Source organism: Dendrobates tinctorius, unplaced genomic scaffold (genome assembly GCF_039654945.1).
Source record: "Dendrobates tinctorius isolate UK_male_01 unplaced genomic scaffold, ASM3965494v1 ptg000551l, whole genome shotgun sequence".
Lineage (NCBI taxonomy): Eukaryota > Metazoa > Chordata > Amphibia > Anura > Dendrobatidae > Dendrobates > Dendrobates tinctorius.
In genome coordinates, this window is record NW_027362209.1 from 404,859 (window position 1) to 421,657 (window position 16,799).

General features: G+C 46.2%; 1 protein-coding gene across 1 annotated transcript in view; it reads left to right on the forward strand.

Annotated features, from left to right (window-relative positions):
• Positions 1–716, forward strand: part of LOC141078396 (uncharacterized) — a 62,564-nt gene extending 61,848 nt beyond the window's left edge. The window contains 1 exon segment of the mRNA XM_073565135.1: positions 3–716. Within this exon segment, the coding sequence (XP_073421236.1) occupies positions 3–178 (176 nt within the window). The 3' untranslated portion in view covers positions 179–716.
• Positions 717–16,799: the final 16,083 nt, after the last annotated feature.

The window sequence follows — 16,799 nt, forward strand, 5'->3', positions numbered from 1 at the left end:
ACCAGGGGAGAAGCCTTTTTCATGTTCAGAATGTGGGAAATGTTTTAACCAGAAAGGGAGTCTTGTTCCACACCAAATAACTCACACGGGGAGAAGCCTCTTTCATGTTAAATGGAAAATAAATCTTGATCACCATCTGAGATCCCACACAGGGGGGAAGCCTTTTTCCTGTACATAATATGGGAAATGTTTTAACTAGAAATGGAATCTTACTACTACTAATCTTTCTTTTTATATAGCTCTAACATATTCCGCAGCACTTTACAGTTTGCACACATTATCATCGCTGTCCCCAATGGGGATAACAATGTAAATTCCCTATCAGTATGTCTTTGGAATGTATGAGGAAACCCACGCAAACACGGGGAGAACATACAAACTCCTTGCAGATGTTGTCCTTGGTGGGAGTTGAACCCAGGACTACAGCACTGCAAGGCTGCAGTGCTATCCACTGAGCCACCTCACCAGGGAACTCACACAGGGGAGAAGCCTTTTTCCTGTTCAGAATGTGGGAAATATTTTAACCGGAAAGCGCTTCTTGTTAGACATCAGAGCAGTTACACAGGGGAGAAGTCTTTTTCATTTTCTTAATGTGGGAAATATTTTACTTGGAAATCAGCTGTTAATAAACATCATAGACATCACATAGGGGAGAAGCCTTTTTTATGTTCATAATGTTGGAATAGTTTTAACCAAAATTAAATCTTCTTAAATGGGTTGTCTCTTTTCATTCCTCATGTTTGCTGACAAAAGGATAAAACTAAACTTTATTAATTCCAAATATAAAACTATACCCATAATTCACCCCCTGAAGGTTAGTCAGTAGGTGACTAATAGAAAAAACATATACCCCACATCTCAGTATATAGGGTGAGATGATGTATGCACACTCTCCAAGCCTCTCATTTCTAAGGGTTTCATCGTCCTCACCAAAGGTGACTCATCAGGAGACTATTTAATATTGATCTACACTCACTGGCCACTTTATTAGGTACACCTGTCCAACTGTGTGTTAAGACTTAATTTCTAATCAGCCAATCACATGGCGGCAACTCAGTGCATTTAGGCATGTAGACATGGTCAAGACAATCTCCTGCAGTTCAAACCGAGCATCAGTATGGGGAAGAAAGGTGATTTGAGTGCCTTTGAACGTGGCATGATTGTTGGTGCCAGAAGGGCTGGTCTGAGAATTTCAGAAACTGCTGATCTACTGGGATTTTCACGCACAACCATCTCTAGTGTTTACAGAGAATGGTCCGAAAAAGAAAAAAAATCCAGTGAGCGGCAGTTCTGTGGCCGGAAATGCCATGTTGATGCCAGAGGTCAGAGGAGAATGGGCAGACTGGTTCAAGCTGATAGAAAGGCAACAGTGACTCAAATTGCCACCCGTTACAACCAAGGTAGGCAGAAGAGCATCTCTGAACGCACAGTGCGTCGAACTTTGAGGCAGATGGGCTACAGCAGCAGAAGACCACACTGGGTACCACTCCTCTCAGCTAAGAACAGGAAACTGAGGCTACAATTTGCACAAGCTCATCGAAATTGGACAGTAGAAGATTGGAAAAATGTTGCCTGGTCTGATGAGTCTCGATTTCTGCTGCGACATTCGGATGGTAGGGTCAGAATTTGGCGTAAACAACATGAAAGTATGGATCCATCCTGCCTTGTATCAACGGTTCAGGCTGGTGGTGGTGGTGTCATGGTGTGGGGAATTTTTTCTGGGCACTCTTTGGGCCCCTTGGTACCAATTGAGCATCGTTGCAACGCCACAGCCTACCTGAGTATTGTTGCTGACCATGTCCATCCCTTTATGACCACAATGTACCCAACATCTGATGGCTACTTTCAGCAGGATAATGCGCCATGTCATAAAGCTCGAATCATCTCAGATTGGTTTCTTGAACATGACAATGAGTTTACTGTACTCAAATGGCCTCCTCAGTCACCAGATCTCAATCCAATAGAGCATCTTTGGGATGTGGTGGAACGGGAGATTCGCATCAGGGATGTGCAGCCGACAAATCTGCGCCAACTGTGTGATGCCATCATGTCAATATGGTCCAAAATCTCTGAGGAATGCTTCCAGCACCTTGTTGAATCTCTGCCACGAAGAATTGAGGCAGTTCTGAAGGCAAAAGGGGGTCCAACCCCTTACTAGCATGGTGTACCTAATAAAGTGGCCAGTGAGTGTATATTCAAGCGAGACTAGACAAAAAACAAACTAAAATCATGTATCATGTTATCCGAAACAGAAAACTAGTCACATATTGGCAGATCCCAGACTTCAAACTATATACTTCATATAGTTTTTACATCACGAGGGACATGGATCTATTATTCTATAGGAAACAACCTAGGGGTTTTCAGCCTCAGTTGGAGGAATACAGATCTGCTCCATTGACCATCACTGAACCATGGATACGTTTGGAGAAGCCAGGTTGTGATCCTCGAATCAACTGGCCTTTTACCTTGTATGGACTGAATGGATTGTCATCTTCCTACACTTGTCGTTACCTCCTCTCTGTGCGTGCCACAGGTGGGTTAGCGATCCTGTGAGCGAATCAGCGGAAGGGTGAGACTCTGTAATGTGCACTCTGTTGGGTGTTTTGCCGGGACTGTTCTATGTGTTATCTGCCTATTTTGTGGTTCAATAAAGCATTGCCCACACTGTTTTACCCTCACTGTGTGTTGTCTGAGTAGTGTTATGCCCATGTTAAAGGGAGAGTGAGCATTCAGTGGGATGATCCCTCATCCATGTGGTTTCGGCCAGCGGATCGGGGTGCCGGCTGACCACCCCATGTCTTCACAGGCATGCTTCAATAGTCTCAATGGGAGGCTAGAAGCTGCTATAATCCGATCGGCTCTGCTACATACAGGCAATGATCAGATCACCTGCGTGTAGCAGAGTTGCTCACTTGCTATGAGCGCTGACCACTGGACAGCGCTTATAGGATCCAGCAGTGACAACCATAGAGGTCTTCTGGAGACCTCTGGTTGTCATGCAAGCCCATCGGTGACCCGCGATCACGTGACAGGGTCACTGATGTGCGGGATTTCTGGCCCATCATGTGCCAGAAAAGATGTAGGCTCAGCGCCGGGGCCCACATCAAAAGGAGGGAGTCCGACATCCTCATACAGTTACACCCAATGTCAGAAAGGGGTTAAAGGGGATTGTTTTTACAGAGACAGAAGTGGTAATCAATCATGTGTACATACAAATAATTACAAAAATACACAGATTCTAATGTTAAATAGTATAGAGTTAAGACAAGAAAATATAATTTGCGTAAATCAAGTGTAGATGTAAACATTCAGGCAAATGTCAAATGTTCAAAAACACAGCAAAAAGGCAGAGATGCTTACCTGCCCAGACCTCCAAACAAACGCACTATCAGGGTGAGTGGGCCCATATAGTTAGGATGGCGGCAACACAGGTGCAAGAATACAGATGAGACAACCGCTCACAACCTACCAGTGTATGGAGGGGCGGTTGCTTGGTATATTAATGCACAATGAAGACTTGTATGCTCCGCTGTTCACACAATGGGAATGCACATCATCCAGGCTAACAGCCTATTAGTTACACCCATACTATTAGATCAGGCAGGCTGCCCAGTGCTATCCAAATGCATCCCATGTGAACAGACACCACAGTTTACAAGACCGAATGGGCCCAACTGCACCCTGAAAAATAAAATGCAAAAAACACATATAAAAATATGAGAGGTCTTAGTAAATATTTTGGCCAAAATACGTATGCAAGTAACTCACGTCATGCGTTGGCCTAAAAAAGTGTCTAAGGACTCAGAGAAATTGCTTCTTCTACTTCCACCACTGCTGCTGCTGCTAATGTTTTGGCGTTGAAGAATTGATGGTCCGGAGGTTGGAAGTCTACAGCTGCGATGCGAACGATGTGCTTCAGTGATGTCTTGGGGAAAAGCTCTCGTAAGGTTGTATAAAAGCGTGTTTCAATACTCCAGCATTCACAGTTCCCTTTCTAGGGCGGGAATCATCTGGCAAAATTTGGTTTTATAACGTGGATCTAATAAAGTGGCAACCCAGTAGTCAGCGTTATTCCTAATCATGACTATACGGGGATCATGTTGCAGATAGTGCAGCAAGAAGGCGCTCATATGTCGGGCTCTACCATGAGGTCCAAGCCCATGCTGTGTTGGTGGCTGGGTAACAATGAGGCTCGTTTCCTCCATCCCATCCCGCCAACCACAAATAACAGAGAGGGGAGTATTATCCTCTTCATCTGACAGTTGCTCGCCCATCACCTCTTTCTCTTCCATTTGTTCCTCAGATCTTGTACTTTAGATAGCAGCTTGTCTATCACCACCCCCCCTCGATCACAGTAATCCACCCTCCCTTGACACCCACCTGTGTGGCGACAGTCTTGAACTTAGAGACAATATTATCCCTTCTACATCCCTTCTACATCCTCTGCTTCCTCCTTTCCTCCTCTTCTTCTAGGACCACCATCTCTTCCCGCAGGCTATTCAAAGTCTTCTCCAGCATATAGATGACCGGAAAAGTGATGCTGATGATGGCACCATCAGTGATAACCATCTCAGTAGATATTTCAAAACAGTGCAGAAGGGTGCAGAGGTCCTTAATCTGTGTGCACCCTGTAAATGTGACATGCGTACTGCGTTGGCCCAGGCTATACGACATGACATACTGCGTCAGGGCTTGTTGCTGCTGCCACAGTCACTGCAACATGTGCAGAGTGGAATTCCACCGTGTATCAATGCAAGTCGATGAGGAGAGGGATGCGAATGGCAGAAATGAGCACACAGCTTACGTGCTTTCTGGAGCAGCTCACCCAGGACAAAATAGTGGCTGAGAAAACACTGTACCACCCGGATGAGGACATGAGCCATGAAAGGCACGTGTGTGAGCTTGCCTTGCCGTAGGGCCGCCACCAGGTTTGCACTGTTATCGGACTTGGCCTTCCCTGCATGCAGGTTCAGCGGAGACAGCCATTGATCAAACTGAGCCTGGAGAACTGTCCACAACTCTTCAGCTGTATGACTGCGATCTCCAAGACATATGGAAAGGAATACATGGCTAGAAGGATATAACTTATTTGTTAGAAACACACTTGAGGAGGAGGTGTCGCATTGTATGTTAGAAACGCGTATATCTGCACAGAGATCCAAGCTTCAGAGACTGGGAGTTCTGTGGAAATTGTTTGGGTAAGAATACAAGGACAGAACAATGGAAAGGACACCATTGTAGGCATTTGCTACAGGCCACCTGTGCAAGCTGAAGATATGGATGAACTCTTTATGCATCAAATGGTCAAGTTCTCCAAAAAATATGACATAGTTGTCATGGGAGATTTCAACTATCCAGACATTTGTTGGGAATCTCTCTCAGGCAAAACTAACAGGTCAAGGAAATTCTTATCCTCTCTTGATGACAACTTTATCTTCCAAAAGGTAGGGGAGAAAACAAGGGGAACTGCTACCTTGGATCTAATCCTCATAAACAGGGAGGAAATGGTTGAGGAGGTAAAAGTGGCTGGGACCCTAGGAGGTAGCGACCACGCTATATTAGAATTTTGGATAACTAGAGGAGGAAGACCTGTGAAGTCTCAGATGTCAAGGTCAGATTTCAGAAAGGCAGATTTTAAGGGATTCCGAAAGAGAATTGGAGGAATCCAATGGCTGTGTCACATCGCCGTCAGACACAGGGACTGCTGTTCCTGCCTCGGCCACTGGGAGGCGCCGGACTGTCACGTCGGCATCAGACACAGGGACTGCTGTTCCTGCTTCGGCCACTGGGTGGCACCGGACTGTCACGTCGCCGTCAAACTCGAGGACTGCTGTTCCGGTCTCGGCCACAGGGAGGCGCCGGACTGTCATGTCGCCGTCAGACTCGGGGATGGCTGTTCCTGCCTCGACCACTAGGAGGCACCGTGGTTCGCCCGTGGGTGGTGGTGACAGAGAAGGGGCTCCTGCGCAGGCATCTGGTGGGCACAGGCTCCGCTCCTGTCAGTCATGAAGGGGTTTGTGCATCACCATCTGGCCTGGTCCTGGGGGCGGTCCAAGTGACGTCATGAGACTGTGAGCCTGTGAGGGATAGCCTGATCCTTCAAATACCTTGGGGCCTGTCTTGCAGACCACCAGATATAGTCTTGGTTTCCCCAGTGTACTAGTGTGTTATTTGCTATTGCTGACTCTGACCTTAGCCTGGATTTTGACTCTGATACTGCCTGCTGATTTTGTACCTCTGCCGCCCGCCTGGTTTAGACCTGGACTCCTGACTACTACTTCGGTTCCATTAATTTATCCCTTTCTGGTGACCGTCCTGCTCTGGTCTGCTGCTCTTATACAGACAGCTACCTCCTGGGCTCTGCTGTAATTCCAGATCCCTGTATAGGGGTAAAGGGTCTCTGGGTTGCTCGGGGTGCTGTCTCAATTGCAGTCCAGACTCGCACCAGACGGTCGTCACATTATATCTGGCCCAAAATCGTTTTTATATATCCAGCGTATATATAAAAGCATTATCTCTGAACTTTTTTTTTCCCTCTCCTGCCTCGCTGGCTGAGCTGATTTTTTGGGTAAAAGCACCTGTTACCTGCTTCTTTCCACAGCCTGGAGGAACACTCCCATTCTCCTACACAAGCATGCTGCAGTCTGGAGACTTCAGGGAAAACGCTTGATGTCAGAAGTCTTCACTCCCGGGACGTCAGCCCCTGGGCAGCTCTGGTCATGCCTGCCCAGGGGCCCAAGTACTGCTGGCAGATGCTGCTAAAGTTTTTTTTACCCATCTCTCTGTCATACCTTAAAAAGTCTCTGTGTTTGGAGGCTTATGTGGATAGTGGTTCTGAGGGAAACTTCATGGATTTCTTGGTGGCAAAGAAGCTTGGTGTACCACTGCTAAGGCTTAATGCCCCTATTAAAACCACTGCGATTAATGGCACATCTATTGTCCAGGGTGGAGTATAGTTTGTTGCTGCAGAAATTGCAATGTCAGTGGAGACACTACATACTGAACATGTGTCATTTTTTGTGATTGATAATTTATCACCGCAGTTATTTTGGGTATGCCATGGTTGCGTACACATAATCCGGTCATAGACTGGCACCTGGGTGATATTGTGCGCTGGAGCCCACAGTGTCAGGACAACTGTATATCGCTATCGGTGAACCAAGTTGAAATCAAACCTCTCTTTGTACCGTATGCATTTAGAGATTATGGGGATGTTTTTTCCATAGTGGAATCAGAGAAATTACCCCCTCACAGAGAGTATGATTGCCCCATAGACTTGATACCAGATTCTCGTCTCCCAAGGGGAGAATATTTAATCTCTCTGGTCCAGAGCATCAGGCCATGAAAGACTACATAGCAGACAGTTTACATAAGGGGTTTATTAGACCGTCCACCTCACCTGTTGGAGCTGGGTTCTTTTTTGTGGAAAAGAAAGATGGTGGCCTCAGACCTTGCATTGATTACCGTGAGTTAAACGCAATCACTGTAAAAAAACAGTATCCGCTTCCACTCATCCCTGATCTTTTTAATCAGCTGTTGGGAGCCCATTGGTTTACTAAGCTTGACCTCCGTGGAGCATATAATCTTGTCCGTATAAGAAAGGGAGATGAGTGGAAGACCGCATTTAACACACCCCTTGGCCACTTTGAGTACCACAAAATGCCGTTCGGGCTCAGTAACGCACCTGCTGTGTTTCAGAATTTTGTGAACGATATCTTCAGAGACATCTGTGGAGTATATGTAGTCATTTGTTTGGATGACATCCTGATCTACTCTGCTGACCTTATAATGCACGTCCAACATGTTTGTTCTGTTCTCCAGAGACTTAGAGAACATTCTCTATTCGCCAAACTAGAGAAATGCGTTTTTATGGCTGAGGAGGTACAGTTTCTGGGGTATATTGTCTCAGCTAAAGGGTTCGCATGGATCCTGCCAAGATCCAACTCATTAAGGAATGGGTACAACCCACGTCTCTTAAAGTGCTGCAGCGATTCTTAGGGTTCACCAACTATTATCACAAATTTATTAAAGGTTTTTCGGAGATCACTAAACAACTCACGGATTTGACCCGGAAAGGGGCGGATGTGGTTAATTGGAAGCCTGAGGCACTTCAGGCATTTTCTGTTTTAAAAGAATGTTTTGCTTCTAACCCGCTATTGATTCAGCCTGATCTAGACTGCCCCTTTGTTGTAGAGATTGATGCCTCTGAGGTTGGAGTAGGAGCAGTGCTATCGCAGGACTTGTCTTAACTCTATACTATTTAACATCAGAAGCTGTATTTTTGTAATTATTTGTACATATACATGATTGATTACTAATTCTGTCTCTGTAAAAACAATCCCCTTTCCGACATCGGGCGTAAATGTACTTCCTCCCTTTGATGTGGGCTACGGCGGTAAGCCCACATATTTTCCAGCACGTCAGCTGTTTTGAACAGCTGCCATTTGCCCCTAACAGCCTCTGACAGCGGCAGTTAATGCACACTTCCAGCAAGATTGCCGGAAATCCCGCCCATCGGTGACTCCATCACATGATCATGGGTCACCGATGGGTTGGCATGACAACCAGAGGTCTCTAGCAGACCTCTATGTTTGTCACTGCCGGAATGCTATAAGCACCGCCCGCTAGACAAAACCACATGGACCAGGGATCGTCCAGCCAAACTGCCCCTCTCCTTTTAACATGTTCAAAACACTACTCAGACAACACAGGGTGAGGGTTAAACAGTGTGGTCAATGCTTTATTGAACTACAAACCAGGCAGATAACACATAGAACAGTCCCAGCACAGTACACAAGATGGGGCACAATACAAACTCTCACGCTTCTACTGACCCGCCGGGATAATAGCTGCTGTGACATCAGACCTTCCAGGGTCACTACCCCAGCTGTGGAACACATACAGAGAGGAGGTAATGACAAGTGTTGGAAGATGACAGTCCATACAAGGTCAGTTGATCTGAGGATCACAACCTGGCTTCATCTTCCAGGGTCGACTACTCCACCTGTGGCACACACACAGAGAGGAGGTAATCCCAACCTGACTTCTCCAAACATGTCCATGGCTCAGCGATGGTCAATGGAGCATATCTGTATTCTTCCAACCAAGGCTGAAAACCCCTAGGTTGTTTCCTATAGAATGATAGATCCGTGTCCCTTGTGATGATGTTGTGGCTGCTGTCCTGTCTCTTTTACTTTGGATGTATAGATGTCTTGGCAGAATCTCTCTGGTTGTATCTCTCTCTCAGTCTGTCATGTCCGCCATGTTTGTCATGTCTGCCATGTCTGTTTTGTCTTAAGAACTCCTGGAGCGATGTGCATGTGCATATCTTGTCTGCTGTCCTGCATGTTCACTAGAGCAGTGTGCACACTCACCTCATGTCTGAGCTGCAGGATGCCTGCGTTTCTGCTCTGCCTTCTGTGATCTTCTCGTCTTGTCTAGGATTCCTGATCATGTGTTCCTGCCTGGATCCTGCACTGTCTGGTTCGGCAATCATCTCGTCATGTCTGGAACTCTGATCATGTGACCTGTCTAGGTTTCAGCACTGGATCTGCAGTCGTCTTGTCATGTCTGGAACTCTGATCATGTGACTGTGCTCTGTTATCCGTGGATCTGAACCCGGAAGTGCTCCCCTGGTCCTGACCTGGAAGAGGAGGTGCTATGCCCTATATCAGGCCGCCCCTTCCTATGCTCAGGGCCTGAGTATTGTGTGGTGTCCCTGCATGGCTGCTTGGTCTGTGGGGCGCTCCCTCTATTCTGTGCACTTGCACTCTGCCCTGTCTTGCGTCTCTGCACACGCTCTGTGCTCGTACTCCATCTCTTGTCCCGTGCCTTGTCTTATGTTTGTCTGTTGTGCCATGTTCATCTTTGTCCTGCTTGGACTTGTAGTCCTTCTGTTTCTCTGCCTTGCTTGTTTTCGCTATGCCTTCTTTTGTACCTTGCCTTGCTCTGCCTTGTTCCTCCCTATGGTCTTTGCTTGCTCTGCCTCGCTCTCTCCTATGGTGCTCTGTTGTGCTCCCTGGCACACGCACCCTTCCTCCTCTCTTTTCCATGTCTAGTCCCAAGGTTCTCCCTTGGCCCGGCTCTGGGCTTCGCCTACACTCCGCTGCTAGACTCTTTCCTATTATGCTCTCTTGCACATTTGTAGGCTAGTCCCAAGGTTCTCCCTTGGCCCGGCTCTGGGCTTCGGCTTACGCTCCGCTGCTAGCTCTGTTCTTGCTCTGATCTGCTTCCATTCCTGGTTCTGTACTCTGCCTAAGCCCTGCCTTGTTTCTCGTCTTGTCTTCCCTTGCTCTTTTTCTTCGTATGCTCTTTGCATGCACCTGGCCTTCCTAGCCTCCTGTTTGTGCCTCAGCCGTGCCCGCCCTAGCCGTGCCCGCCTGCTTGTGCCTCAGCCGTGCTTGTCGGTCAGTGACAGCTGTGTCACCTGCCATGCCTCAGCCGGGTTCGCTGGAGTCTTGCCCGTCTGTCAGTGCCGCAGCCCGATCAGCTAGCCAGTGCCCCAGCCGTGCCCTCTGTGCTCCCTTGCACTTCACGCTGTTTCCGCACTGTGCTCTGCGTGCTCTCTAAAGCACGCGCAGGCTCTCGCCTGCCCATGGCATACCTCCCCGTGCTTCTATAATAGTACGCACAGGTTTGGCCATGTACCCTGTCGTGCCCTCTTGCACGCACAGGTCCTAACCTGGTCCTTGAACCCTGTCCCTGGCGTGCCTCTCTGCACGCGCAGGCCTCTGCCTAGCCTGGACCCTGGCGTGCCCCTTTGCATGCTCAGGACTCTGTCTTGTACCTCGTGCCTTGGCGTGTCTCTACACACGCACTCTGTCTCGTACCTTGTGCCTTGGCGTGTCTCTACACACGCACTCTGTCTCGTGCCTTGGCGTGTCTCCACACACGCACCCTGTCTGGTTTTGTGAACCCTGGCGTGTCCCCTACACACGCACCTAGTCTTGAACCCTGGCGTGTCCCCTACACACGCACCTAGCCTTGAACCCTGGCGTGTCCCCTACACACGCATCTAGCCTCAGACCTCAGCGTGTTCCCTAACACGCATCATGCCTGGATATCTGTCGTGCCTCCTTGCCTGAAACCTGGTTTGCCTGCCAGATGCCGGGAACCTGCCGATCGCTGCCAGAGATCATGAGCTGGATGACTGCGGCCTGACGTCCGGAGCTGATGTCCGCAGCCTGATGCCTTGATGATGTCGATCGTTGCCAGCAGTCCGGAGTCCGATGCCATCGTGCCGTTACCTATGCCTAGGCATGCCACCTGGCACGTACCATGCTATGGACCTTGGCGTGCCCACGCACGCACCTTTCCGTGTTTGCTTTCTCACGTTTTTGCACTGTATGTGATCCTGAGTTATCCTAATGAAGATACCTTGCACCTACATCTTGTCTTGTCTTGCTTCCTGCTCGTCTTTGTAGTCAGACACTTGCACTTAGTGTCCCCTGAGCCGGCCGTCTGGTTCCAGCAGTCGTGGTGGCTCACCCCCTTGGTCTTGCCCCTGACACTCCCTGTATAGGGGGTGGATTCTCACAAGGTAAGCTCGTCCTTGGTGGGTGGGTGCCATGACCCAGAGGGTCCACTCAAAAAATGGGCTCAGAAGGAGCTGAGTCCGTCACACAGTCTCTTTATACAGAGGCATTTAACCTATTTTTAGACTTAACAAGTGTCTCTCATTCAGTATTTACATAAATGGTAAGAATGGAGATGAGATTATTATAGCATTATTGATTATTTAAACTATTTGCATAGTTTATCCCTTTCTGCTGTAAGCCCCCGTCACACACAGTGAGATCGCTAGTGAGATCGCTGTTGAGTCACAAGTTTTGTGACGCAACAACAATCTCATCAGCGATCTCGCTGTGTGTGACATGTATCAGCGACCGCCCCCCCCCGCCGGGTATCGCTGATCATGCTTGAATGCCCTGGACTTTTTTTGATCGTTGGTCTCCGGCTGGCCAGCATGCATCGCTGTGTGTGGCAGCGGGAGACCATCGATCAGTGAGCTGGAGCTGGTATCCAAGGTAGACAGCGGGTAACTAAGTGACGCGCGCGCTTGTTACCCGCATCGTCACTGGTCCTGATCGCTGGTGAGATCTGCCTGTTTGGTGTTTGGCAGTTCACCAGCGATCATGTAGCGACACAACAGCGATCCTGACAAGGTCATATCATTGTCGGGATTGCTGGTGCGTCACTAAGTGTGACAGGGGCTTTAGAATTCAACAAACTGGCTCAGTAACACAAGGCATAATTAGCATATCAGCAAACATCACCAGTGATCAAGGATAAGCACGCAATAAAAGTCACTATTACCGGCTTACACAAACAAAAGTCTGTGTTATTGACCAACTAGAAATCAAGACTTAAATTTAAAGCCAACATACAGATAACATTCTATTATTCTTCATTTTCTAAAAAATAGTCATCTGGTTAATTAAGATACAATGCTGTATGTTTTCACAATGCCAAAAGTAAAAAAAAAAAAAGTTTTTAAAAATATTAAAAAAAATAAAAGTTCTAATCACCCCCCTTTCACAATAAAACAATAAAAAAACAAACATACACATATTTGTTATAGACGCATTCAGAAATGCCCAATCAATATAAAAAATAATTAACCCGATCGCTAAATGGCGTAACGAGAAAAAATGTCAAAACACCAGAATTTACTTTTTTTGGTCGCCGCAACATTGCATTAAAATACAATAACGGATGGCCAAAAGATCGTATCTGTACCAAAATGGTCTCCATTAAAAACGTCAGCTCGGCACACAAAAATAAGCCTTCACCCAACCCAAGATCCTGAAAAATGGAGACGCGACGGGTATCGGAAAATGGCGCAATTCTTTTATACTTTACCTTATAAGGATGAGTTATTTTTACTGATACAGCGGGTATGGAAAGTATTCAGACCCCTTTAACATTTTTAAATTGTTTCATTGCAGCCATTTGGTAAATTCAAATTCATACTATCTATTCCTGACACTGGAGTGGCTTATAAACTTCAGAAGCATATAGTTTGAGGTCTGGGATCTGCCAATATGTGGCTAGTTTTCTGACTGTTTCTGATAACAATACATGATTTTAGTTTTTTTTTGTTTAGTGTCACTTGAGTATATGCCAATATTAAATAGTCTCTTGATGAGTCGTCTTTGGTGAGAACGATGAAACCCGTAGAAATGAGAGGCTTGGAGAGTGAATGTGTATACGTCACCTCACCCTATATACTGAGACGTGGGGTATATGTTTTTTTCTATTAGTCACTTGTTGACTAACCTTCAGGGGGTGAATTATGGGTATAGATTTACATTTGCAATTAATAAGGTTTAGTTTTATCCTTTCGTCAGCAAACATGAGGAATGACAAGAGACAACCCATTTAAGAAGGTTCAATTTTGGTTAAAACTATTCCAACATTATGAACATATAAAAGGCTTCTCCCCTATGTGACATCTCTGATGTTTATTAACAGTTGATTTCCAAGTAAAAAATGTCCCACTTTAAGAAAATGAAAAAGTGTGTGACAGCTCTGATGGAGATCAAGAAGCGCTTTCTGGTTAAAATATTTCCCACATTAACAGGAAAAAGGCTTCTCCCCTGTGTGAGTTCTCTGGTGTTGAACACAATTTGATTTCCTTCTAAAACATTTCCCACATTCTAAACATGAAAAAGGCTTCTCTCCTGTGTGGATTCTCTGGTGCTTAACACAATCTGATTTATTGTTAAAACATTTCCCACATTCTGAACAGGAAAAAGGTTTCTCCCCTGTGTGGATTCTCTGGTGCTTAACACAATCTGATTTATTGTTAAAACATTTCCCACATTATGAGCAGGAAAAAGATTTCTCCCCTGTGTGGATTCTCTGGTGCTTAACACAAACTGATTTATTGTTAAAACATTTCCCACATTCTGAACATGAAAAAGGCTTCTCTCCTGTGTGGGTTCTTTGGTGGATAACAAACTGTGATTTATGTGTGGTGCCCCTGAGGCTCAGTCGCCACAGAGGTACTGCACGTTCTCCTAAGCTGTGGTGCCCCACCATCCTGGTAAGTTGGGAGCTCCTGACCACGCTCCAACACTCACATCCCACACAATAGAGTAGTTCAGCATAACCACATTGCGGCTCTTTGCTTAGAGAGTAGCAGAGCACCTTTGGTGGTTCCCTGCTTGGAACACTAGATGTGCTGGGAGGTGGGTGGAATTTAGACTAGATATAAAAGAACGGAACAGTTCCAGGATTGAGGTTCAGTCGGGGTTCAGTCTGACAGGAGGTTGAGAGGCCACTCGTAGAGGAGTGGGGATCCCTGGAAGAAGGGATGGAGGAAGGAGTGCTGCAGCTGCCTCAGTGACCTGAGCCAGCTGGCACGGGAAAGGAAAGGAAAGAAGAAGGACATTGAACCGGACATTGAACCGAAGCCTGAGCTTCCATAGAAGGGAAAGACAAGTACGGAACGTAGGAGTAAAAGGGAACACAGAAGACGTGGGTTAGAGGAAGGACCCTGCCTAGACGTTCTAAGCGCAAGGCCGGGGCCCGGTCCCCGAGGTTGTATGAATGCTAATGGTTCTGCAGCAGACACCGGTGGAGTAGTGGGCTGTAAATGCACTCCCATCTAAGACTTGGGGGCACAACAGCAACACGGATAGAGAGCCGGGACTCAGGAGTAGAGAGTCCCCAAAGCAGGCTACAGCTGTCTGCCGTACAAGTAGAGTTCTTGGGAACATCTGTCAGGAGGAACTCCAGTGTAACTCAGTACAAGGAGATCTTCACACTTAAAGGCGCTATAGAGGAGACGTTCAGAAAAGGCACATAAGTTGGCAGAGTGTGGAAGGGAGCTTTCCATCTTGCCTGGAGGTTGACTGAGTCCCTGACCCGGAGGACACAGCACAGAAGCGGGCACTACAGACTGTGAGTAAAGCTTTGGAACTACATGCCCTGGTGTCCTCCATTCCTTCCTGCGTCCGTCCGCCTGGCACTGCTACATCCCCTGCGCCAAACACTACACCATCTAAGTGTCTCCACATCTACACTGCCCTGGGACAACAGCCCTGCCTGTGGAGGACTATACCATCACTGCTGCACCACACCATCTGTCTCAGAGGATCTGTCTGCAGCATCGGCTTAACACCTCCCTTGCTGAACACCACAGGTGGCGTCACGAACTATTCATCTAACTACATTCCACCATTCACAACATCTTCCGCCATTGCTTGGGCGCCCAGGTCCACGGTCTGGGTCACCGCTGCTGTGACACGTCCCCCTGATACCGGCCCGGTACCGAGTACCCCACAGCCCTGGGAGGGCGACCCATATGTGCAAAACATTTTCCACATTCTGAACAGGAAAAAGGCTTCTCCCCTGTGTGGATTCTCTGGTGACTAACACATTCTGATTTATTGATAAAACATTTCCCACATTCTGAACAGGAAAAAGGTTTCTCCCATGTGTGAGTTCTCTGGTGCTTAACACAAACTGATTTATTGTTAAAATATTTCCCACATTCTGAACATGAAAAAGGCTTGTCCCCTGTGTGAATTCTCTGGTGGGTAACAAAATTTGATTTCTGTGTAAAACATTTCCCACATTCTAAACATGAAAAAGGCTTCTCTCCTGTGTGAGTTCTATGGTGCCTAACACTATCTGATTTTTTTTAAAAGCATTTCCCACATTCTGAACATGAAAAAGGCTTCTCCCCTGTGAGAGTTCTTTGGTGATAAACAAAATGTGATTTCCATGTAAAATACTTGCCACATTCTGAACATGAGAATGACTTCTTTGCTTTAGGAGCAGTTTGTTTTTTAATGCCTCTTTTGTGACTTTGATTTTACTTAGTAGTCGGTAATGAATCAGAAGATGGGACCTGATTCATAGGATTAGATGACAGATCTTTGCTGTGAATGGATGATATATCTGGAGTAATGGCAATCACTTCAGTTGTATCTTGTAGGATCTCAAGATCATCAGATTTAAAAATTGAAGATATCAGCTGTCCCTGTGATCTCCTGTTACAGTCATCTGCTAAGATAATAAAAACAATTATTTTTTAATAAAATATCTTTGAGTTTTATATTTTTGAACATTTCTACTTAAACTGTCCATAAAAATGGCAAGCTATGTAAAAAACTAATTATTTACCAAGACAATGACAGTTCACAGTCTAATAGAAAACCTTGTTGGATGAACCAGTAGTGTGCGGTGTTCAACTGTTTGTTCATTCTACCTCCCAAATATTGAATTAAAAGAAACCAATCAATGCTATGTTGTAACATATCAGTATTTCTATAATAAAAAATACAGATTAATTCACATATGCAGAGTCTAACTAGCTAGCAGAAACTCTGGTCAGTGGATGAGAGAGCTATTCTGAGGATTTTGGCTGATACATCTGTTCCCTGCTTGTCAAACCTATAGGTCACTTGTCAGAACTGTCAATATGTGACTATTTATAATGAATGGTTCTCCATAGGTTTAAGTTTCTTAGGCTAAGGTAATAACTATATGCAAAGTGTTAAAATAACTAAAGTTCTTCTAATATGGAAAAGGCTACGAATATAGCGGCAAATCACCATATGTGGTTATAGGACAGACACTAATGCAAGTCTATGGGTCAAAATAGTATAAAAGCCAACCTTACTCTTGTTCAGGAGATCTCCCATAAGCTGGAGACTCTCGAACACACGGACCACAGCTGCTCAACTCAAGGCCATATGTAAGAACTATGAATGCTTGTTTTTTCCTTCAATATTTATTACGTCATGTACTCACTTTTCCTCATTTTTGTAATCACTTGTTGAATG